General features: G+C 43.4%; 1 protein-coding gene across 1 annotated transcript in view; it reads right to left on the bottom strand.

The window, feature by feature from the left end:
- Positions 1–14,060: 14,060 nt before the first annotated feature.
- Positions 14,061–25,028, bottom strand: part of LOC128687633 (peroxidase-like) — a 50,100-nt gene continuing 39,132 nt past the window's right edge. The window contains exons 12-19 of the mRNA XM_070084068.1: positions 21,541–21,738; positions 20,733–20,880; positions 19,224–19,401; positions 17,855–18,007; positions 17,166–17,275; positions 16,513–16,601; positions 14,732–14,837; positions 14,061–14,330 (exon numbers count right to left, since the gene is read on the bottom strand). Coding sequence (XP_069940169.1) covers positions 14,258–14,330; positions 14,732–14,837; positions 16,513–16,601; positions 17,166–17,275; positions 17,855–18,007; positions 19,224–19,401; positions 20,733–20,880; positions 21,541–21,738 — 1,055 coding nt within the window. The 3' untranslated portion in view covers positions 14,061–14,257. The remainder of the gene's footprint in view (positions 14,331–14,731; positions 14,838–16,512; positions 16,602–17,165; positions 17,276–17,854; positions 18,008–19,223; positions 19,402–20,732; positions 20,881–21,540; positions 21,739–25,028) is intronic.

Here is a 25,028-nt window from a genome sequence, read left to right as displayed (position 1 = left end):
TAACCAGTAACCAGTTACCAGTGTCAGTAATGACTCGCTACCAACCGTCTGTGTGAATTACTTGTTATTCACTGTTACCGCTGACCCTAGCATGATTTGACTGCCGCTCACCCCTCTGAGGCACTCAGCAAGCAGTTCAAGTAGAGACATTAGGACAGACGGCAGGTCAGGCGTGGCGCTCCCCATATATTCCACCCAATATACTAGAACATCCAACGTGAGTGTTTATTATCCAATCCATGTTTCGAACACCACATGACATTTGGTGGCAGCGTTGTGGGCGTGGATTTACGGGTATTTCCGACGTTAGAAGATTGTTTGTGGGGTGCCACAGGTCAGGAGTGACGTCTGCCACCTCCAGCTATCCCACTTCTTCCCTCACCCACCTTCACCTTGTGTCACTCCAGCATGCAAGCCAGTTGCAGCCGCCTCGCAAGCTTCCTGGTTTAGTTCATGTGCTAATTGCTTCAATCTCCGAGGGGTTGACCCGGATTTTGCAATTTAGCCTGCCAGTAAGCCAATCTCTGGGAGAGAGTGCCAGTCAGCCTACCTCAGTCTATCATCCAGCCTGTTTCCTGTCATCCACCTGCTCCTTCATGCTGTGTGCATCGTTACACGTCTTCCAGTCAGCCATCCTCGTGGGTTAAACCAGCAAGACAACCCAGCTTCCTAACCGAGCTGAGAGAGAGAAGTAATCCACGCTAGTTCCTCTGAAGTATTGTCTCCAATATCGCTTTGTGCTCCCAGTTGGATGCTGGTAAGAGTGGTCTTCACCATCCCTGTGGCATATTGTGGCTTAGTTTAAGCCACCTGGGTTTTCTCGCAAGTAGTGTGTGCCAGTGAGCGCCAGCGAGTTGAGTCAGGTTGGTCCATCCGCCACCTCCAAAACCCCCCACTAGACTAACTGTGGTGTTCTTCACCTTTCTACCGCTCACACACTCGGTCAAGAGCCGTGCTTCACCTGTATTATACCTGAGCGCCGCCGTTAAAAGCCTAAGCTTGTGGGTCTTCGGAAAGCGCTCTTCGCGACGACAACAGTGTGAGTGTAGGACGAATCGCCTGCCCACAGGACCACATCTTTACCTCACCACCATCACCGCCGTCCACCACCGCTTCCAGACTTCAGTAATAATTTTCTGTTTAGAGACGTTTTGATTTGCATTTAAAAACATTTGCGTGTGTGAGACATTTATAGTGAATTTCTTGTGTACTCCAAGCCTTGTGTTTTCATTGTAGACTCAGTGTTTCTCTGACTCATTATTATTTAGTCTTATCGTTCATCTTTGGTGTTTCATTTTTATATTTTTCTCTGTTTTTTTTATGCTACTTTCTACCTGTAGTATTATTTCGTAGTGTACAAGTTTATTCTTTATTTGTGTGCAGTATTTTATTCCTTACCACAGTCATTCACTCCGTGTGAAGTAATTCATTCATTTTTTTGTTACCTTGTGTTATTTCAGCATTGTATTCTCCAGTACTTGTCATTATTGTAGTTCCTGCAGTGCTATTCACCACAGTATACTAAATTATCCATTTATTTCTGTGTGTACCATTTTTTTGTCTCATTCCCATGATTTTCTCGCAGACTTTTGTACCATTTTCTAAGTTAACAATTCTTGTCGTCTCCGTCACAGCAAGATTTTCTTGCAAGAACAATTAACCGATAAGTGAATAATCCTTGTTGTGTGCCCCGCCACTTGTAAGTGTTGTGTGCCTCGCCACTTGTAAGTGTTGTGTGTGCCCCGCCACTTGTAAGTGTTGTGTGTGCCTCGCCACTTGTAAGTGTTGTGTGCCTCGCCACTTGTAAGTGTTGTGTGCCATGCCACTTGTAAGTGTTGTGTGCCCCGCCACTTGTAAGTGTTGTGTGTGCCCGCCACTTGTAAGTGTTATGTGTGCCGCGCCACTTGTAAGTGTTGTGTGTGCCCCGCCACTTGTAAGTGTTGTGTGTGCCCCGCCACTTGTAAGTGTTGTGTGTGCCCCGCCACTTGTAAGTGTTGTGTGTGCCCCGCCACTTGTAAGTGTTGTGTGTGCCCCGCCACTTGTAAGTGTTGTGTGTGCCCCGCCACTTGTAAGTGTTGTGTGTGCCCCGCCACTTGTAAGTGTTGTGTGTGCCCCGCCACTTGTAAGTGTTGTGTGTGCCCCGCCACTTGTAAGTGTTGTGTGTGCCCCGCCACTTGTAAGTGTTGTGTGTGCCCCGCCACTTGTAAGTGTTATGTGTGCCCCGCCACTTGTAAGTGTTGTGTGTGCCCCGCCACTTGTAAGTGTTGTGTGCCCCGCCACTTGTAAGTATTGTGTGCCCCGCCACTTGTAAATGTTGTGTGCCCCGCCACTTGTAAGTGTTGTGTGCCCCGCCACATGTAAGTGTTGTGTGCCCCGCCACTTGTAAGTGTTGTGTGCCCCGCCACTTGTAAGTGTTGTGTGCCCCGCCACTTGTAAGTGTTGTGTGCCCCGCCACTTGTAAGTGTTGTGTGCCTCGCCACTTGTAAGTGTTGTGTGCCTCGCCACTTGTAAGTGTTGTGTGTGCCTCGCCACTTGTAAGTGTTGTGTGCCTCGCCACTTGTAAGTGTTGTGTGCCATGCCACATGTAAGTGTTGTGTGCCCCGCCACTTGTAAGTGTTGTGTGCCCCGCCACATGTAAGTGTTGTGTGCCCCGCCACTTGTAAGTGTTGTGTGCCCCGCCACTTGTAAGTGTTGTGTGCCCCGCCACTTGTAAGTGTTGTGTGCCCCGCCACTTGTAAGTGTTGTGTGCCTCGCCACTTGTAAGTGTTGTGTGTGCCCCGCCACTTGTAAGTGTTGTGTGTGCCTCGCCACTTGTAAGTGTTGTGTGCCCCGCCACTTGTAAGTGTTGTGTGCCCGGCCACTTGTAAGTGTTGTGTGCCCCACAACTAGTAAGTGTTTTGTTCCTCGCCACTTGTAAGTGTTGTGTGCCCCGCAACTTGTAAGTGTTTTGTGCCCCGCCACTTGTAAGTGTTGTGTGCCAAGCCACTTGTAAGTTTTGTGTGCCCCACAACTTGCAAGTGTTATGTGCCTCGCCACTTGTAAGCATTGTGTGTTCCCCGCCACTTGTAAGCGTTGTGTGTGCCCCGCCACTTGTAAGTGTTGTGTGCCCCACCACTTGTAAGTGTTGTGTGCCCCGCACTTGTAAGTGTTGTGTGCCCCACCACTTGTAAGTGTTGTGTGCCCCTCCACTTGTAAGTGTTGTGTGCCCCGCCACTTGTAAGTGTTGTGTGCCCCGCCACTTGTAAGTGTTGTGTGCCCCGCCACTTGTAAGTGTTGTGTGCCCCGCCACATGTAAGTGTTGTGTGTCCCGCCACTTGTAAGTGTTGTGTGTCCCGCCACTTGTAAGTGTTGTGTGTCCCGCCACTTGTAAGTGTTGTGTGCCCCGCCACTTGTAAGTGTTGTGTGTCCCGCCACTTGTAAGTGTTGTGTGTCCCGCCACTTGTAAGTGTTGTGTGCCCCGCCACTTGTAAGTGTTGTGTGCCCCGCCACTTGTAAGTGTTGTGTGTCCCGCCACTTGTAAGTGTTGTGTGTCCCGCCACTTGTAAGTGCTGTGTGCCCCGCCACTTGTAAGTGTTGTGTGCCCCGCCACTTGTAAGTGTTGTGTGCCCCGCCACTTGTAAGTGTTGTGTGCCCCGCCACTTGTAAGTGTTGTGTGCCCCGCCACTTGTAAGTGTTGTGTGCCCCGCCACTTGTAAGTGTTGTGTGCCCCGCCACTTGTAAGTGTTGTGTGTCCCGCCACTTGTGTGTTGTGTGCCCCTCCACTTGTAAGTGTTGTGTGCCCCTCCACATGTAAGTGTTGTGTGCCCCGCCACTTGTAAGTGTTGTGTGTCCCGCCACTTGTAAGTGTTGTGTGCCCCACCACTTGTAAGTGTTGTGTGCCCCGCCACTTGTAAGTGTTGTGTGCCCCGCCACATGTAAGTGTTGTGTGTCCCGCCACTTGTAAGTGTTGTGTGCCCCACCACTTGTAAGTGTTGTGTGCCCCGCCACTTGTAAGTGTTGTTTGCCCCACCACTTGTAAGTGTTGTGTGCCCCGCCACATGTAAGTGTTGTGTGTCCCGCCACTTGTAAGTGTTGTGTGCCCCGCCACTTGTAAGTGTTGTGTGCCCCGCCACTTGTAAGTGTTGTGTGTCCCGCCACATGTAAGTGTTGTGTGTCCTGCCACTTGTAAGTGTTGTGTGCCCCGCCACTTGTAAGTGTTGTGTGCCCCGCCACTTGTAAGTGTTGTGTGCCCCGCGACTTGTAAGTGTTGTGTGTCCCGCCACTTGTAAGTATTGTGTGCCTCGCCACATGTAAGTGTTGTGTGCCCCGCCACTTGTAAGTGTTGTGAGTGCCCTACCACTTGTAAGTGTTGTGAGTGCCCTGCCACTTGTAAGTGTTGTGTGCCCCGCAAATTATAAGTGTTGTGTGCTTCGCCACTTGTAAGTGTTGTGTGCCCCGCTACTTGTAAGTGTTGTGTGCCCCGCCACTTGTAAGTGTTGTGTACCCCGCCACTTGTAAGTATTGTGTGCCCCGCCACTTGTAAGTGTTGTGTGCCCCGCCACTTGTAAGTGTTGTGTGTCCCGCCACTTGTAAGTGTTGTGTGCCCCGCCACTTGTAAGTGTTGTGTGCCCCGCCACTTGTAAGTGTTGTGTGTCCCGCCACTTGTAAGTGTTGTGTGCCCCGCCACTTGTAAGTGTTGTGTGCCCCGCCACTTGTAAGTGTTGTGTGCCCCGCCACTTGTAAGTGTTGTGTGCCCTGCCACTTGTAAGTGTTGTGTGTGCAGCCACTTGTAAGTGTTGTGTGCCCCGCCACTTGTAAGTGTTGTGTGTGCCGCCACTTGTAAGTGTTGTGTGCCCCGCCACTTGTAAGTGTTGTGTGTGCCGCCACTTGTAAGTGTTGTGTGCCCTGCCACTTGTAAGTGTTGTGTGCCCCGCCACTTGTAAGTGTTGTGTGCCCCGCCACTTGTAAGTGTTGTGTGCCCCGCCACTTGTAAGTGTTGTGTGCCCCGCCACTTGTAAGTGTTGTGTGTCCCGCCACTTGTAAGTGTTGTGTGCCCCGCCACTTGTAAGTGTTGTGTGCCCCGCCACTTGTAAGTGTTGTGTGCCCCACCACTTGTAAGTGTTGTGTGCCCCGCCACTTGTAAGTGTTGTGTGTCCCGCCACTTGTAAGTGTTGTGTGCCCCGCCACTTGTAAGTGTTGTGTGTCCCGCCACTTGTAAGTGTTGTGTGTCCCGCCACTTGTAAGTGTTGTGTGTCCCGCCACTTGTAAGTGTTGTGTGTCCCGCCACTTGTAAGTGTTGTGTGCCCCGCCACTTGTAAGTGTTGTGTGTCCCGCCACTTGTAAGTGTTGTGTGTCCCGCCACTTGTAAGTGTTGTGTGCCCCACCACTTGTAAGTGTTGTGTGCCCCACCACTTGTAAGTGTTGTGTGCCCCACCACTTGTAAGTGTTGTGTGTCCCGCCACTTGTAAGTGTTGTGTGTCCCGCCACTTGTAAGTGTTGTGTGCACCACCACTTGTAAGTGTTGTGTGCCCCGCCACTTGTAAGTGTTGTGTGCCCCGCCACTTGTAAGTGTTGTGTGCTCCACCACTTGTAAGTGTTGTGTGCTCCACCACTTGTAAGTGTTGTGTGCTCCACCACTTGTAAGTGTTGTGTGCCCCGCCACTTGTAAGTGTTGTGTGCCCCGCCACTTGTAAGTGTTGTGTGCTCCGCCACTTGTAAGTGTTGTGTGCCCCGCCACTTGTAAGTGTTGTGTGCTCCACCACTTGTAAGTGTTGTGTGCCCCGCCACTTGTAAGTGTTGTGTGCCCCGCCACTTGTAAGTGTTGTGTGCCCCGCCACTTGTAAGTGTTGTGTGCCCCGCCACTTGTAAGTGTTGTGTGCCCCGCCACTTGTAAGTGTTGTGTGCTCCGCCACTTGTAAGTGTTGTGTGCCCCGCCACTTGTAAGTGTTGTGTGCTCCACCACTTGTAAGTGTTGTGTGCCCCGCCACTTGTAAGTGTTGTGTGCCCCGCCACTTGTAAGTGTTGTGTGCCCCGCCACTTGTAAGTGTTGTGTGCCCCGCCACTTGTAAGTGTTGTGTGCCCCGCCACTTGTAAGTGTTGTGTGCTCCGCCACTTGTAAGTGTTGTGTGCCCCGCCACTTGTAAGTGTTGTGTGCTCCACCACTTGTAAGTGTTGTGTGCCCCGCCACTTGTAAGTGTTGTGTGCCCCGCCACTTGTAAGTGTTGTGTGCCCCGCCACTTGTAAGTGTTACACTTCCAGTTTTGTTTCTTGTTTTATTTTTATTCATATTTTTCATATTTCTTTGAACAAATTCACTCTTAGTGTAATTTTACTTATTTTTAACGTAAACTGTTTTGTTTACTCTGTTTGAGTAAATTGTTTTGTTTAATTTACAATTCAGAGTTAAAGTGTTCAGTCTTTCTTCATATTTTTATTTTAATATTTAACCTACATTTTCCCAGTGTAACTTTGTTGATAATTATTGATTATTTCTGTGTCTTATTTTATTACACTTGTTCTGCAGTGAATTATTTTATTTTTATTGATCATTTTATGTATTATTATTCTCAGTTAATTATTGTTTGTCTTATTTTTCACTTTATTATTTTTCATGATGTTGTCTTTGCATTATATTTTAATTTTGTTTCTGCACTCATAGAAAATATTTAAATTTCCCAGTTATCTGTCTTTGCATATAATTTAGTGATTTTATTTTATACTTTTTACATTGATTTACAATTTTATTAGTAAATTTCTTTATTGAAGTAAGGGTACATTCAGCCTCCAGTAATACTTTTATTTTCTTATAAATTTCAATGTGTTTCTTTACCTGGTCCAGCTGTATGAATTGTTATTCTGCAGAATTTGTTACATCTCTTTTATTTCAATTTTAGCATTTTGTATAATTTTTATTATTCATTATTTTTGCCTTATTTGTTCTTGTGCAACTTTTTTGTCATTATGTCTGACATACCTTCAAGTGATACTTTAGTGAATGTCGACACTCAGACCTCTCAGGCTACTGCTGCTGCTGTCATCAGTCCTCACAGTTTCTTATCGACTGACAGACCGACCCAGACACCGAGACACTACAGTTTTACTCGTGATTCCCTTGATGCGTTACCTTTATTCAATGGTCATGTACATAGTCTTGAAGCATGGTTTACTGCCATTCGTTCTCGTGTTAATGCTCTAGTTGACGGTCCTCCTTCAGAGGAAAGTCTTATCAGACTTGCGAAAGAAGCTCTTTATCGGTCCCCTGCTGCTGTTCACGTTGTTGATCTCCTTGATATGCGAGACTTCAGGAATCTTACTAAGTGGTCACAATATGAGGAACTGATTCGTTCTTTCCTTGTTCCAGTAAAAACAGCTGAACGATAGGTCGTTCTTAGGGAACTCGTGAATGCTACATCCATGACTAATGAATCGTTGAGTGCATTTGCTGTTAGATTAGATAAACTTTTATCATCATTTATCAATGCTGTCCAGTCCTCAGCTTTTGTCCCTGACGAGGATAAACCATCCACAGCGTCGTTTGCTAAAATAGCAGCTTTTGGGGCAATCAAAGAACTATTGCCGCCTGCTTCCGTGTGTGCTTATGAGGCTCATCCTCCAACTGTGACGATGGAACCACTTACAGCCCTCAATCATGTACGTTCCTTGTGCCTCCAGAGTACTTTCCCGTGTATCAAAAGTAATTTCACAACTATGCCTCAGTCTGCACAACCTCTTGTTTGCGCCACAGCGACAAATCGTGGTCGTCAACCATCGCAGCGATCACCAATGACCAGTGTTTACCTGGAGTTTACCTGGAGAGAGTTCCGGGGGTCAACGCCCCCGCGGCCCGGTCTGTGACCAGAGTCATTAAAAACCTCGTAGGATTCATAGTACATTCAGTAACCATAGTCAGCGGACTTGTTACAACTGTGGTTTCCGTGGCCATATTGCAATTAATTGTCCTGATAGTCACCCTAAGAGGTATTGTACTGATGATGAGTACCAGTCAGATCTTCCCTACTGTACTTATCATAGAATACATGGACATGACACATCTGAGTGCAATGCTCTCTACAACCTTCAGTACTCTAGATATTTCCGTGGCCGTTCCAACCGCAGAACCAGGAGAGGAAACAGACGTCGTGGTTCTCATACTATCCAGAACCGGGCTCATTCTTCCAATTCGGGGGAATTCGAGGGCCCCAGTCAAACCGTCCCATGGTGACAGTAGGTGAGAATGAGTACACCATCCCAGTTCACAATTCCTTTGATGCCTTAAGCAGTCTCGAGAATGACAGTCCTGCTGATGATGTTGTTTCACACGTCTCTGTAGATGATTTTGGGGATGAAGTGGAACAAACCTTTTCTGATGACAATCCTCATTTTTGTTTGCACATAATTTCCAATGCAGCGATAGGCCCTATAGTGCAAGCATCTGTTCATAATGAGCTCATTCATGTGTTCATAGACTCTGGTGCGCAAGTCAATATTATCACGTCTAGTTTGTTTAAGGATAAGCAGTTACGACATGTCCTCCTCGTAGAACCGACTCATGTGTCCTCCCTTAGTGGAGTAGCTGGTTCTCACCTGCGTGTCCGTGGTCGGACTTCCCTCACCTTTTCTATCCAAGGTAGAGACTGTACTGCTTCCTTCCTTGTTGTCGACCAGATTACTTTCCCTGGTGATCTACTGGGATTTGCTTCCATGAGAGACTTACGCATTGTGCTCGACCTTTATCGATGGCATGCCCAAATTGATGACTTGATCGTACTATTTTGGGGTTACCAGCCTGGATCCGAGATCTGCCATACTGCCGCAGAGTACGACATTCAGATTAAGTCCTTACAAGCCAATGCATTTTCCAGTAGCGTACCCAAGCGGTCAGGCACTGGTGATCCTGTCACTTCTGTCTGTGTTCCACCTACAACTTCAGGCTTGCAAGATAGTGTCCAGTTACCTCATGTGTCCTAGGACGCTCTGACTACCTTGAGTGCTGAGCCTATCCCTGCAATGTCTGCTATTTCAAGTAGTAGTTTCTTCACAGGGGACGCCTTGTCGAAAAACGATTACTTGCAACTAGTAATGCCATCTCTTGTTGGTGTCACATGCCGTCTGCAGAAAGACGTTTCTTCCGCGGCTAGTGCCCTCACTAGAGTGTCTGTTGTTGTTCCTAGTGTTCCAGATGGTGGTAACGTCCTAGTTGACAGTGATTCCTGCAAAGTAAAGGGTTTATTTGTTGAGATAGTAAAATACATTTCTTCCTTGCAAACACTTCTGGTCACAGTGTTCGTCTCAGAGCAAATACCAATCTTGTTGACCTTGTTCACTATCTTTACCCTGTTCAGGTAGAGGATGAGTTGTCACCTGACCAGTGGGTCGGTGCTATTTCTACCGGGGAGACCTCATCCATTTCACTGGATCAATCCGTTCCACCAGTTGAGGAGAAAGACTTAGCTCCCACTGACTTCCCAGACGAGGTCAAGCATTTGTTGACTCTGTTGAACAAAAGTCGTAAAGCCATTGCCTTACCAGGTGAGAAAATGGGTATAACGAACTTATTGTCCCATCATATCCCACTTGAACCTGGTACTAGACCTATCTATATACCTGCGTACAGAATGCCTCATTCACAAATTGTTGTCGCATTTAGCAATTCACCCTGGAATGCACCCTTGATCCTATTATCTAAGAGGACGGTACTTGTCGCCCAGTGATTGACTTTAGGAAGTTAAATGCGAAAATTATTCCAGATCGCTTCCCACTTCCTGTACTTGGTGATCTTTTACGTAACATCGGAGATAACAAAGTCTTTTCGACCCTGGACTTGTTACAAGGGTTTTGGCAAGTCCCTCTTCACGAGGACAGCCAAGAGCTAACCGCATTCTTCACTCCTACAGGTCATTATCACTTCCTGCATATGGCCTTTGGGTTACTCTCTTTCCCTATCACATTCTCAAGGCTCATGACTAATATCTTTAGAGGTCTCATAGGTAATACACTTATGGTGTTCTTAGATGACGTAATCAATATGTTCAAAGACGTGGATATGCACTTTAAAAGACTTGCTGTGGTACTTGGTAAGCTTGAAGAAGCCAATTTAAAGATCATACTGTCTAAATGTCAATTTTTCAGATCAAAAATCAAGTTTCTTGGTCACGTAGTCACTCCTAGAGGGGTTACGACTGAGCAAAGTAAAGTAACTGCAGTACTAAATTTTCCATCTTCCAAAACTGCTGATGCCATAAAATCCTTTGTGGGCTTAGCAGGTTTTTATAGATCTTTCATTGCCAATTTTTCTTCCATAGCTGCTCCTCTGAGTTGCTTAAGAAAGATGCTCCTTTCGTTTGGACCTTCCGTCAAGAAAGAGCATTCCAAACTAAAAGAAAAGCTAATATCTGCTCCAATTTTGAAGTTTCCAGATTTTTTTATCTGACAACTGATGTTAGTTCAATTGGCATAGGTGCCGTACTAGCTCAGAAGACTGATGGCAAGTACAACGCAGTTGCATTTGCTAGCCGAGTCCTTACAAAGGCTGAGCGTAATTATACAGTAACTGAGCAAGAAGTTTTAGCAATATTATGGTCTTTAAAACACTTCTGAGACATTATTTATCAGTACTCTGTTCATGTCTTGACAGACCATACTCCACTGATACCTTTATTCCAGAACAAACAACCTACTGGAAGGTTAGCCAGATGGACCCTGACTATTCAAGAGTTCAACCCTACCTTTGAACACTTACCTGGCAAGTCAAATGTAGTCGCAGATGCTTTATCACGACATGTTAGTACAGTAACTGCAGACCCTCCATTTACTGCTGAAGATGTAAAGAATGCTCAAAGAACAGATCCCATGTGGTCTTGTGTGATTCGATTCCTGCTCCAGGAAGATCTTATCCTGACTGTGAAGCGACCAGCACCCATCAGTGACTTAGTCATGAACCAAGAATTACTGTATCGAACAGCCAGTAGGGTACTTCTAGCAGACGGGTATACCGGTTAGTAATTCCACAGTCACTAGTGAATGTAGCCTTACAGCTAGTTCACGATGTGCCAGGTGTTGTGCACCCTGGTATGGATTGTTCAGTAAAATAAGCCAGATTGAAATACTTTTGGCCTCATATGGTAACTAATATTTCTGACTATGTTAAGAAATTTAGTGTGTGCATGCAACATAAAGGAAATGTTAATGGTCCTAATCCAATCTAGGTGTATCCAACTACTAGCGAACCATGGGAAAGAGTTGCGGTTGATCTGTTAACTAATTTCCAATGTTCCCTCCAGGGCAACAAACATCTGTGTGTTATGGTAGACCATTTCACCAGATATTGTTAGTTCCTATTACAGATAAGACTGCCGAGACAGTAGCTAAAGCATTTAAAGAACACATTATCTGCAGGCATACCACCCCTAAGTCCCTAGTAACAGGTAATGGAGGTGAATTCTGTAATGAGATTCTTGAAGAATTGTGTACCTTGTACAAGATCTCTAAATCCACCATTGTTCCTCATCATCCTGCCAGCAATGGGTTAGCGGAACGAACCAATAAGAGAGTACTTGATGTCTTGAGAGCCACTATCAATCCCAACAGTGAAACTTGGGATGAAGTTATACCTGATGCTCAGTGTGCCATAAATTTTGTTTACAATGTTCTATAGGTGACACTCCACATTATGAATTGTACGGTGTAGATAAACGTTTGCCTTATGAGTTGTTATATTCTACCCCGAAACCAAATTACAACCCTGATGATTTCATAGCAACTTGTACCAGCTTAGCTCAAAGTGTTTTTAGAAGACTCCGTGAAGCACTTCATAAATCAACAGCAGAATTTACAAGGGTCGCAAACACTCGAGCAAAGCCGACCAAAATTACAGTAGGTTCGAGAGGTATGCTGACTAACTTTAACAAAAAGTCTGCAATGCCAAAGCTCGATCAAAAGTTTGTTAGTCCTTATCGAGTAGTTGAACATATTAATGACAATAAGTATAAGGTTAGAGAAATTAGTACTGGTCAGTATAAAGAATCACATTTGGATCATATGAAGTTAGTATGTGATGATAATGATGTTCCAACCCAGACTAATGTGACAGACTCTGACAATCCTCCTGACTCTGTACTCTCTACCTCTGATACTCAGTCAGACGATCAACCTGAATGTCGTTATTCCCTACGTACACGACAGGTATTGAGAAATCCTCAAGTATCATTTGCAACTACCAATTCAGAGCTGCTTCAAATACGGCATGAGTTAGTCAGTGCAACAGAGTTTGATCCTCCCAGAGATGACACCCATTCTGCGTATGTCAATCTCACCCTAGCAGAGTTGGGGTTAAATGTAAATAACCTGTATAGATGAATAATATAGTTTACATTGTATTTCTACTGTCTGCTACAATATCAACTTATTAATATTCAAGAATTTTTTTTTTGTGTTCACGTTCTCTCTGAATTCTGAGATTTAACAGTCTAGATTTGAGTGCACCAAGTCTGCCTTTTCTGTTAAACACTTCTTTCTTTGTACATATCCTTCCTCAGAATCCGTGGACCACATGAAAACAGATCGATTGATCAAAAAAAAAAATTTTATCACATTTATTGTGTAATGCCAATGTTGAGTCTCACTCTAGAGTCATGCTATTACATACCTTGTAATGCATTACCATAGGTTACGTTCACTTCCATTCTGATATTCTCCTTATGTTCTAATGTTCATTTGTTGTGTACTTTGACATTGTATAGAATCAGCCCAAGCCATATGCCTGCCATCTCTAGTTTGTATTAGCTGTATGTCGGGACGACATACGTTAGCGTCGCCGAGGTCTCGGTAGTACCATACCAGTAACCAGTTACCAGTGTCAGTTTACCTGGAGTTTACCTGGAGAGAGTTCCAGGGATCAACGCCCCCGCGGCCCGGTCTGTGACCAGACCTCCTGGTGGATCAGAGCCTGATCAACCAGGCTGTTACTGCTGGCTGCACGCAAACCAACGTACGAGCCACAGCCCGGCTGGTCAGGTACCGACTTTAGGTGCTTGTCCAGTGCCAGCTTGAAGACTGCCAGGGGTCTATTGGTAATCCCCCTTATGTATGCTGGGAGGCAGTTGAACAGTCTCGACCCCCTGACACTTATTGTATGGTCTCTTAACGTGCTAGTGACACCCCTGCTTTTCATTGTGGGATGTTGCATCGTCTGCCAAGTCTTTTGCTTTCGTAGTGAGTGATTTTCGTGTGCAAGTTCGGTACTAGTCCCTCTAGGTCTAGGATTTTCCAGTGTACTCACTACCAACCGTCTGTGTGAATCACTTGTTATTCACTGTTACCGCTGACCCTAGCATGATTTGAATGCCGCTCACCCCTCTGAGGCACTCAGCAAGCAGTTCAAGTAGAGACATTAGGAGAGACAGCAGGTCAGGCGTGGCGCTCCCCATATATTCCATACAATATACTGGTACATCCAAGGTGAGTGTTTATTACCCAATCCATGTTTCGGACCCCACATGACAAGTAGACAGATCTAGTCTATTTTTTTTCATTGATGATTAATTGATGAAGCATTTTTCTATCTGTCGCTTGATGATTCATTGATGAAAGGTCCATTTATCTTTATTGACTGATGGTTCATTGATGAAAGATCTATTGATGAATATCACTGTTAAAGCTGTATCCAGTTACGAGGTTAAACAAATACACTGTTTACATCTTTATGTTTCATTTAATTTTTTTACAAAGTAAAAAAGTGTCTGGGGAAACTCTCCTGGATGTCATCAACCAGCCAGCAACTCACCCTAGGGAAGGGGTCAGGCGTTGACTGGAACTTGAGGTAGCTGCACTGCACAGAGAAGATGCAGCCTCTCATCTCCCAAATACAAGACCAGACGAACACTCTTGTGGGCAGATGACGAGATTTATGGAGGTGATGAAGTATGTGCAGATGTTGGCATGTGTGCGTGCGTGTGATCCTTCGTGGAAAGAAATGACTTACTGGCAGTAGTGAAGGTATCAACTTGTTGAAATTATCTCGTCAGTGATCAAGAGTATGCATAATAAAATAAATACCTAAGATATGATGGTGGATATTGTCACAACTTGGGTAAAAAAAATTTAACTGAAAGAATTGGTGGCGTCACTGTTCAATAACAGTGCTCTGGAGGTCATCGCAGTAATAACACTTAATGAAGAAAATGGATGGCGTGGTTTGGGAGCTGTAGCTCGCCTCTGAGCAAGAACACATTATAAAATGGAGTGACGGACGTTGTGTCGTCCTGTGTGGAAGTGATTATTTCTATGCCTGTGAGATCCAAGGTGACAGGTCCAGACCAGGGATGGTGGGGCTGTCACAAGGAACTCTCTCATTCCTGAAAGAGAAGACAACATATCAGGTTCATTTAGAGACTTATTCAAATATTAAGAAATTATACAAGGGTTTTACCTTGAAATTACCAGCAAATGGCGCTTTATACAGAAAAAAGTAACAAAAGAGAACTTTTAATAGCCTAAAGTTTTGTAAGTACTGCAGAATGATGCTAGAAAAATCTTGATCACAGTTTTTTTTCTCTCTACCAGATACTTTGTAAAAATTTGTTGGTGAAATTGTTTATTATGCAGACAGGTCCAAAGCAAGTATGTTTTATTTAAAGACAAAATATTATTATATATATATATATATATATATATATATATATATATATATATATATATATATATATATATATATATATATATACACACACACACACACACACACAAAGTAACTTACAGGCCACGAGGTTGCCTGAAGGCCAGGGGCTGGACGTAGCCTATCATGTCTCCAGCCTCACAGATGATGCGGGCCCAGGATATCATCCGGATTGAATTAAGTTGAGCTGTAAGTGTGATGTGGGTCATAATCTTATTAGCATAAATTTTGGCAATTGAAACCGACAAATTTATTTAAAAAGACACGTGAGCAAATAGGACATTCAGAAAACACTAGGGCATATAAGAGAACGTTTCAGTCACAGGACCGAAACGTTTTCTAATAAATATGTCCTAGTGTTTGCTCAAGTGTCTTTTTAAACAATAACCCTGTTAAAATAGTCGTAGTTCTGATTTACCAAAATATACTACATGTGGAAAATTTAGATAATTTTCCTGGGATTTGTTTGTTTGAATTGATGGGGGATAATAATGTTTATCTGAAATTGTGTAGGTGTTTATCTTCAGTGACTTTTAAAAGATGTTCTGTGGCATGAGAACTTATATTCTCTATTGTTTCCTTATATACTTTAAGGAGTTGAATAAGTAAAGTGAAAATGATATAATTTAAAGTAAATTAATATTTCGATAATAAAAATGTAGTTCACACTGAAAGCGTTATAAAATTAATTGAAAAGATGTACTGGTAGACAAAACGTAGGAGAGGAACGAAAATGGCGGAGTAGTACGGATTGGATTTGTAATTTGTGGAGAATTAATCTCATTTAATGTAAGCCGACAGAAATAGTATCGGCAAATATAATGTCCTGTATAATAAGTGAATTGAATGTGTATCTGGAAGGGTTCAAATACAAAGTGAAACTATCAAAATAAGAATGATACAAATGAAAAACGTGAACTGTTGGTGGAGAATCAACATTGCTCATCACATGTATCATCAAATACGTGATGTACACCTAGTGTGAATTACATCTCGCTACAGGTAATGTGTCTATTTATTGTCGAATAGTAGTTTACCAGCCTTAGGGAGGCGTTAGGATATATCATCAAGCCAGTAATTTGGTAAGATATATTTTTATATAGTGTATAAAATTTTAAAGAACAAACAAACAAATCCTTAGTCGTCAAGTTCACAATAATTTTTCCTTTATATATTCAGTCCACAATCAAAATTAATACAGCCAGTGTTACTGGCTTGAAATATTTAATTTGATAAATTCAAGGACTATATGTTCACATAATTTAGGGTCCAGATGTATGAGTTTAAGGTGAGATGGACATCAAAGGTGGGAGAGTATTGTGACTGTTGACAGTCCCACCTGTCTCAGAGGTACAACTAGTATATGTAGGTGTAATTGTTTTAGATGTACCAGATTTTTCCTGTTATGTGTGTGAAATGTTAAATCAGGACTGTAACTGAAATTCACCCACAAGTTTTCAAACTATAATCCGACTAACTTGTAGTATTGCATTGGCCAGATTTTTAGACCATGTCTGAATGGTTAACAGTCTTACTGACATATCCCAAATAAGTTTTTTTTATTTTTTTTGCACATTTGTATGATTTTTTTTTTATTTGAAAATTGAAGTTTATTGGCTAGAAAGTCCAATTTTTAATGACTTCATTTGGATATGGAGGTGTTTATTAATTTGACTTCTGATTTGCAAGCTTATTATCGTTTGGGTTTGAATACTGAACTCCAAGCCTATCAGCATATTAGTTTGACTAATAATCTGCAAGCCTATCCATGCATTAATCTAACTAATAATCAGCAAGCCTATCAACGTATTAGTTTGACTTCACATCTGCAAGCCTGACAGCTGGTGCGGACATAACCATACCTTCAGTAAATGAACTGGGCATATCTGCCAAGTCGTAGAAGAATCTGTCTCCCCGCTTCAGCCGGGTAAACTGGTCACCAACGATGCACCTGTGGTGAAAAAACCATCTAGTCAAACATTTTTTTTTCGGACGAGAAAATATATGCCGGCCAATAAAGTTTCTCTGAAAACGTGGTTTGTCATGAGATAGCTAAAAAAAAAAAAAAATACCAAATTAATGAAAAAAAATTCGCAGAGAAACTGGCTGATATATGGTTATTTATTACTTGATGACAAACGTCATGAAATAAAACTAGTCTTCCTTGTTTTCTTTGTTTTTCGTCATCTGCTCTACCTTCAGGGAAAATTGTTTTCCTGCTAGAGAGCCCATCATTTTCCTTTTTCCCAACACTAATGAATTATCTTTCCTCCCCTCCTGTCCTCTTCATTGTATTTTATTGCATCTTCCTTCTACCCCATCCCTTGTCGTTTTCTGTTTGTCTCTTTCCCTATCGTTGTCTGTATTTCTCTCCACCTGCCCATATCCCTAGTGTTCCCTAATCTCCCTGTCCTCAACTTAATGCCTTGTATCTGGCAATTATTTCCTACATGTGTCGGGCATATCTCCCTGCCTCTTTTGCTCTTCATTTATCACTTCTGGCCTTGCCTCATACCTGAAGGTGGGTCCAAGGAGAGCTCCAGGTGCCGGCCTCTCAGAGACTCCAGCCACGAAGGGGTCGATGTCGTCCACTGTAGCGTAGAGCTGACTGAAAGTCTGCACCACCTGTCAAAGAAGTAGCGGTCAGACCTTCTTAGTCACATAGTGATTGCTCCAGTAGGAGTATGGTAGTCAGAGCTTGCGCGTTATGTCTGCAAGTGTTAAGTGATATGTATGGGGTCTCGGGTGTTGAGTATTCGTTCAGGGTAGCGGGTAATAGTATGACGTAATGTACTATGTTAAGTGGCTAAGTGGTCTTTTATCGACTTTTGTGTGTGGCATGCAGGACAAATTATATTTATATTGATGATCGTTTAAATGGTAATAAGAAGGCTTTAGTTTATATGGTGTGAATAAAAATCTCCATTAACATTTTAATTTTTTGTACTAATCAAAATGCACATTATTTTTAAAATAATAATTTCCATGAAAATATAGACACACTGACTCTTTCTTCCTCTTTTTTTTTTAACAAATACTTAAGGAATGTGCAGGAAAATCATTGAAGTCATATTTATGTAATTAAGCTGAAAGTTGTTGCTAACTTTAGTTCATCTTTTATTCCGTTCTCCCTTTATTTCTTTCTTTCTTTCCCTGTCCCTCTGCATTAATTTCATCTCACTTTGATTTACTCGCAAGTCTTACCTCTACAGGAAGAACATCAAGTAGGTCCTCAAACGTACGTGCCCTAGGAAGTCCACATGCCTCCCTTAGATCGTTGTAAGGGGCAATACCATGGTCCCTGGCTCTCTGGGTGTTGAGAGATATCAAGTCCATACCTTGCGGCATCTCCCGAGTCTGCAACGTAGACACCAACCAGTCGGTCAACCATATCTCAAACCGTCTCTTCTATTAAACCAAAATATTTATGTATCCAATTTACTATGTTTTTACACACTTGATACTGTATATCATGCATTTTTTTTTTTATTCGCCGGTGCTCTCCCGGCCCGGGTCTTTTCCAATAGCGGTGACCCGGCCTTGGCTCCCTGTCTAGGGAGTATCTCGAGACCTATGTCTCCCGTGGGAGGAGGTACAAGTACCCTCTCATCTTTGGGACCGACTGTCCCCAGGCCTAGCCACAGTCCCCGTCCTCACGAGGCTCATAGGAAGAAGCTAAACCTCTGGTCCGCCATCTGCCCCGCTCCAAAGGGGCTCGTGGGGATGGCAGTCTTGTGAGCTGCAGGTAGTAGCAAGCTCAGGCTATCATGCATGTTAATTCACCTGTGGTGTATACGCATACATGTATCATGTGTCCGAATACACCAGCAGTTTATACTCATACTGTACATATGTCATGGTTCTTTAAATACTTCAGTGGGCTTGTGAACCACCAAAAATCAATTTATAATACTTTATAAACAAGGATAAAAGAATAGCAACCCAATTTGAATATTTTGTCTGATAAATACAGTTTCTAGCACCAGAAAGAAACATGTGGTACTTTAGAGTACAATATTTTTGAAGCTGTTTTAGCTTTTCTTTCCTGAAATATTCTGAAAAAAAAAATGAACATGCAGTCTCGAAAATCAGTTTTGTAAAGCCTAATAATTATGATAAATTAGCATGGTTTATGTTTCCTCAGTCCTTGCTAGTTGGTATATTATGGCTGATCCAGGTGTTTACCCCGGGGGCAAGAGTAGAGGATCCAGTTAGAGGGATTAGGTAATATTATGGCAGATAATATAAGAAATCACTTCATCTACTTCGGTGCTAGAGGATATGATGTTGGGAAGAGAAGGAGTGAGGAGTTTTTTTGCCAAGTATAGGACAGTTACATAAATAATTAAAACAGTATTTTGGCAATTCGAGGAACGAGAAGTACGATGTGTATGGCAACCGATATAAATTATTCACTGGATAAATATTGCATGTTAATTAAGAAGTAACTAATAACTTACCTCGAAGCAGCGATTTCAGAAATGATAATTCACCTCCAAGAGCCTGTTAATGAGCTCAGAAGTAATAACTCACCTCGAAGAGCCTGTTAATGAGCTCAGAAGTAATAACTCACCTCGAAAAGCCTGTTAGTGAGCTCAGAAGTGATAAATCTGTCGAACATCTGGACAGGTTGTGTCGCCATGCCTCGGAGGAACTCGTCCAGCCTGCCAGGAGTGTAGACTTGCCGCGGGTTGTTGAAGTTCTCGTGTAGCTGCAACACTCCCGCAGACTGACCCTTCTTGCCCACTAACCTACAGGGAACCCCCACATACACATTAATGTTAATTCACCTTAGATTAACGCCTAAAATTGCATTATCCCCCATAGCACATCACTATCACCGTAACATTGCACCATCACCTTAACACTGCACGCTGTGTTGTTAAGAAAAAAAATGTTATGATTAAACATTGACACTGGATAATAATACTTTAGATTTTAATATCAACAGTGCACACAAATAATAGTCTGCAAATGAACACTGGGTGTGTGCCAGTAACTGAGGCTACAATGGAAGGTTAGCCACGTAGATAACTATATTCTCTTATCTCCCAGTTTCTTCCTCTTCCCGGTAGACATTCATCCTTTTCGTCTTTCTAAATCCTTGGGCCACTTTTGAAATACTAGATCTGGCATAACATTTCTCGATTACTACACCCAACACCACAAAAAGTAATATTATTATTACTACAATCAAAACTAAGCTCTAAACTACAATAAATGATAAAAATGGTAAAGTCGTGGAAGGATGAGAATACTCTCAAAATAGGCATATTATGGGCGGCGTCTGGTCATCATTGTGTCTTAATGTCCGACATGGCGAATCAACCAGTGATGCTATATACAACACTACAGTAGGACATTTTCGGAAACAGTGCGTGAAGCTGCCAGCTTGTGTGTAGATGAGCTGCTGTTGCTACCCACGTTCGAGAAATTGCTGTTATATGGGGGAAACTCCTATTGCCAGCTATATAAAAAAAACTGCTGCTATTAGCTGCTAGAGGGAGGAAATTGCTGCTATTGGCTACTAAATAGTAAAAATGCTTCTATTGGCTGAGGAAATTGCTGCTATTGGCTATTTGAGGAAAATGCTGCTGTTGGCTATTTGAGGAAAATGCTGCTATTGGCTATTTGAGGAAAATGCTGCTATTGGATATTTGAGGAAATTACTGCTATTGGCTATTTGAGGAAAATGCTGCTATTGGCTATTTGAGGAAAATGCTGCTATTGGCTATTTGAGGAAAATGCTGCTGTTGGCTGCAGCCTGGGGAAAATGCTGCCATAGGCTACTAACGTTGGAAAGGAGACTTACAGTGGCTTTTACATTCAGGAAATAAAGAGGCGATTTATTAATGACGTTATTGGAAGAGAACCCTCTACGTCACTTACTGAATCACGTTCTTGCTAAGGCAGTGACCACCTTTCTTACTTGATATTGGTGAAGGGATCTTGATTGAAGGATTTAGAGTTGCCCTGGCTTTCCTCTGATCAAACTTGCTTGTCTCCCATTACCCAAGCGTGGCATGATCATTTTTACTTTAATGTTCCCCAGATTACAACAACAATAATAATAAGCACTTACTGAATCATACCCTGGACGAGGGTGTGGCCGAAGCGGAAAGCAACAGTGGAGAACTCGTTGAGTATAGCCGGGTCGAGGCCGCTGTCGTAGTCCCTGGAGTAGCCTCGTCGCCGTGGTAGTAGCCCATTGGCAACCATGTAGTCCTTGCCTGCAAACACACATGGGTTGTTTTAGGGCAGGGCAGAGCACCCAGGTCTTGCAAACTCTCACGAGTAACACTAGCATGTGATGGAATAAGTGACTAATTTGGCGGTAACACTTCTCTCGTACTCGGGACAAATGAGCATTGTTTTATTCTGTAGATCATCGAGGAGTCTGCTGTCTCTCTAGAGTCAAATAACAAGATTCTTTGTACTCTTGCGAAAGATATTAAAAGGTCTTTATATACTTTTGTTGTTCTTTTAGTAAAGAAAAACAAAGCATGAATATATGACACTTACGGTTGAGTAAAACGTTGCATAAATAAAAGATTCTTCTTTGATATAAGTGTCTTTGTATCATTTGTCGGTTTACAGTCATTCTCGTATGTCCACGTAGGAAATAAGCCGCACTGAGTGCATTTCTTGAGCTTTCATGGGTTAGTAATCTTGACATCGCTAGTAAACACTATTACTACGTTTCAGTCCGTCTTGGACCAGCATTAAATCACTCTCATCTTGATAATGATCTAGATGGAAAATAATATCCTCTAGTTTTCATATATATTTGTGAGTCAATTGTAAACTGTTAACCGCCGTTATGTGGCGTTTATTCTTCAAGTTAAGTACAGATGTTAATATTGGAAGCAATGAGAGAGGGCGATACTTACCAAGTACATTAGGGAGCCACTCGTTGTAGATAATATGCTGGTAAAGGGCCACCACAATCCTCCTGGTCTCCTGATAGAGTCTCTCGTCTGACCAGTGTGGGTTGATGCGTGCCAGCTCCCGGGCTATACGGTTGTGTATTCTCACCCACACTGTGTGCATGATGGACAGTACCACTTGCTCGTTCACCCGGTTGTCTCCTGTGTGGGGTCGTTGGTTAATACAACCTTGGGGACGGGATGTGCTTCCAAGTTTTTAGGTTAGTTGTCGGTAAAAGCTATATAAAGTCCTAAAGTGATGTAAATGGTTTAAAAAAGACCGATATGTTGAAGATTCCCAAATGTTTCACGAGTGTATCATTCTTCATGACATATAGTACTTACCATTCTTTATAACCTTTAATATTGTATTGGTATAGTTTGTTCAATACATACTGAAAATTATTCATACCATTTTTACATTCAGTGTACAAGTCTATGGCTTGTGATCACAATGATCACAAATCCATGAGGTATAACAGGAAAATAAGTAAGTGATTTTAAGAAAATAATTTAGACGTATGAGCGAGTATTGGAAGTAGGCTGTATAGGGTGAGAGGGATGAAGAAAATAACGAAATGATGTAGAGAGGTTTTAAAGTTGCATTATAGAGTGCAGCAGTGATGTGTGGTTAAAAGAGCGAAGAGGAATTCATGATAGTTGTAATAACTAGGAGTAATATCTGTCTGAGGTTGTCCGGTACTGCCGACCCGGGTCTTTACCAGTCGGTGACCAGGCCGTGGTTCCCTATCACCGGAGTGTCTTTGATTCAAGTCGTCCATGGGAAGTGGTACAAGTACCCATTCATCGTCTGAGAGCAATTGTTCCCAGGCCTAGCCCCATTCCCCGTCCTCATGGGGTTCGTAGGGAGAAACTAAGCGCCTTGGACTGTCATAAACCCCGCCCCACTGGGCTCGAAGGGTATGGCAGCGACGTAGCAGCAGACGATGTCAGGAATAATGGATTTGTGATCCATACCGTGCCTGTGAAGGCCTTGTTATGCCCTTCTTTCTAGAAGTGTGATTTGAGCAACTGCTTGAAACTCAACTTCCTCACCAAATTATGGTGAGGAAACCTTAGAGGACGTTTCGGTCCGTAACAGCTGAGAAGAACTGGTAGAAAGCCATTGAACATGTTAGGTAAAAGTAAAGGTGATGAGAAAAAAACAGAAGACACGTCAAGTAAGAAAATGAGGAAAAAGACTGGACCAGGTTGGCTACAGCTTCATCTCTAAACTGTTGCTTAGTTGTGAATTATTCCAGTCATAGTATTGTAACTTTTAATCCTGCTTAAGAAGAAGCGCAGGTTCTGAAAATCTTGTGTACTTGCTGATCAAGTCGGCATCGTGGTACTGTTAATAAGTTAGACATTTATGCAACACTTGGGTATCTATAGGAAACGTGTCACCACACAGTGGCTTCACCAGTCCAGTACAAAGAAGTGGTTGAAGATCAGAAGTTTGAGGTAGTCAGTCTCTCAGCCCGGAGTCGTAATCAGTCCATCAGTCTTGAAAGGAAGACAGCATATGGTAAGATTTGTCAGGAAACAGAGCAAATGTTTCCTGACGCGGGTCTTAGTCATACGATGACCCGCAGCTGGAGCTTTTGGTCATCTGACCAAAACCTTCCGCTGGCTTACCCCCTTTAAAACTTAAGGTTATGATTATAACTAATATACAACAAAGAAGGAACTTATATACTGTAGACAGGTGAGGTGAAGCAGTCGCAGGCGGTGTCACCTCGGACAAATCCCCAGGTGGAAGTAGGTCATGCCGATAGGTTAGGCAAGCTTGGAAATTCCGTGTGGTGCTGCCGTATGGAAGCATGAGGTAATCCTCACGCCTTTCACAACATATGGACATTTTTATTTATTAAAAGCTACCCAGTGTTGGAATACAGTTAATAATGTAAGGGATGAATGGAGTGCTGAATAATGTAGCGCTAGAACGTATAAACCCTCAACTGATGTGATGGATACACAAAGCAAATTTGAAACTAGAAAGACCAAATAGGCGAACATTAAGTGGAAAAAGCTGTGTTTTATTTATAAGGAAACAGGAAAGTTCTATTTCACACACACACACACACACACACACACACACTCGCTGTTGAAATTGCAAAAAAAAAAAAAAAAAAAAAAATCTTAAAACCCAAAAAAAAAAAAAAAAAAAAAAAAAATTGCTGAAATTTGAAATTGAAAAACTGAAAAAAAAGAATAGTTTTCTTAGAATATTTAAGACACATTAGGTAGGTTTATTATGGAAACATTTCTCCCTCTCCAGTAAATAAATCTTTTCATTGATAAAGCTCCTGGTGGGCGAAATGGCTCCAAAATACAAGTTAGCTAACGTTTCGTACGCGTCTCTTTTATAGAGGATAGTGTCTAGTGACACTGTTGGTCACAGCTGGTGACACAAGCTGGGACTCGACTCTCACTGTTGAGTCACAGCTGGTGACACAAGCTGGGACTCGACTCTCACTGTTGAGTCACAGCTGGTGACACAAGCTGGGACTCGACTCTCACTGTTGAGTCACAGCTGGTGACACAAGCTGGGACTCGACTCTCACTGTTGAGACACAGCTGGCGACACAAGCTGGGACTCGACTCTCACTGTTGAGTCACAGCTGGCGACACAAGCTGGGACTCGACTCTCACTGTTGAGTCACAGCTGGCGACACAAGCTGGGACTCGACTCTCACTGTTGAGTCACAGCTGGCGACACAAGCTGGGACTCGACTCTCACTGTTGAGTCACAGCTGGCGACACAAGCTGGGACTCGACTCTCACTGTTGAGTCACAGCTGGCGACACAAGCTGGGACTCGACTCTCACTGTTGGTCACAGCTGGTGACACAAGCTGGGACTCGACTCTCACTGTTGGTCACAGCTGGTGACACAAGCTGGGACTCGACTCTCACTGTTGGTCACAGCTGGTGACACAAGCTGGGACTCGACTCTCACTGTTGGTCACAGCTGGCGACACAAGCTGGGACTCGACTCTCACTGTTGGTCACAGCTGGTGACACAAGCTGGGACTCGACTCTCACTGTTGGTCACAGCTGGTGACACAAGCTGGGACTCGACTCTCACTGTTGGTCACAGCTGGTGACACAAGCTGGGACTCGACTCTCACTGTTGGTCACAGCTGGTGACACAAGCTGGGACTCGACTCTCACTGTTGGTCACAGCTGGTGACAAGCTGGGACTCGACTCTCACTGTTGGTCACAGCTGGTGACACAAGCTGGGACTCGACTCTCACTGTTGGTCACAGCTGGTGACACAAGCTGGGACTCGACTCTCACTGTTGGTCACAGCTGGTGACAAGCTGGGACTCGACTCTCACTGTTGGTCACAGCTGGTGACACAAGCTGGGACTCGACTCTCACTGTTGGTCACAGCTGGTGACACAAGCTGGGACTCGACTCTCACTGTTGGTCACAGCTGGTGACACA

This window comes from Cherax quadricarinatus, chromosome 11, assembly GCF_038502225.1.
Source record: "Cherax quadricarinatus isolate ZL_2023a chromosome 11, ASM3850222v1, whole genome shotgun sequence".
Classification (NCBI taxonomy): Eukaryota; Metazoa; Arthropoda; class Malacostraca; order Decapoda; family Parastacidae; genus Cherax; species Cherax quadricarinatus.
This window is presented reverse-complemented; position numbering and strand designations above follow the sequence as displayed.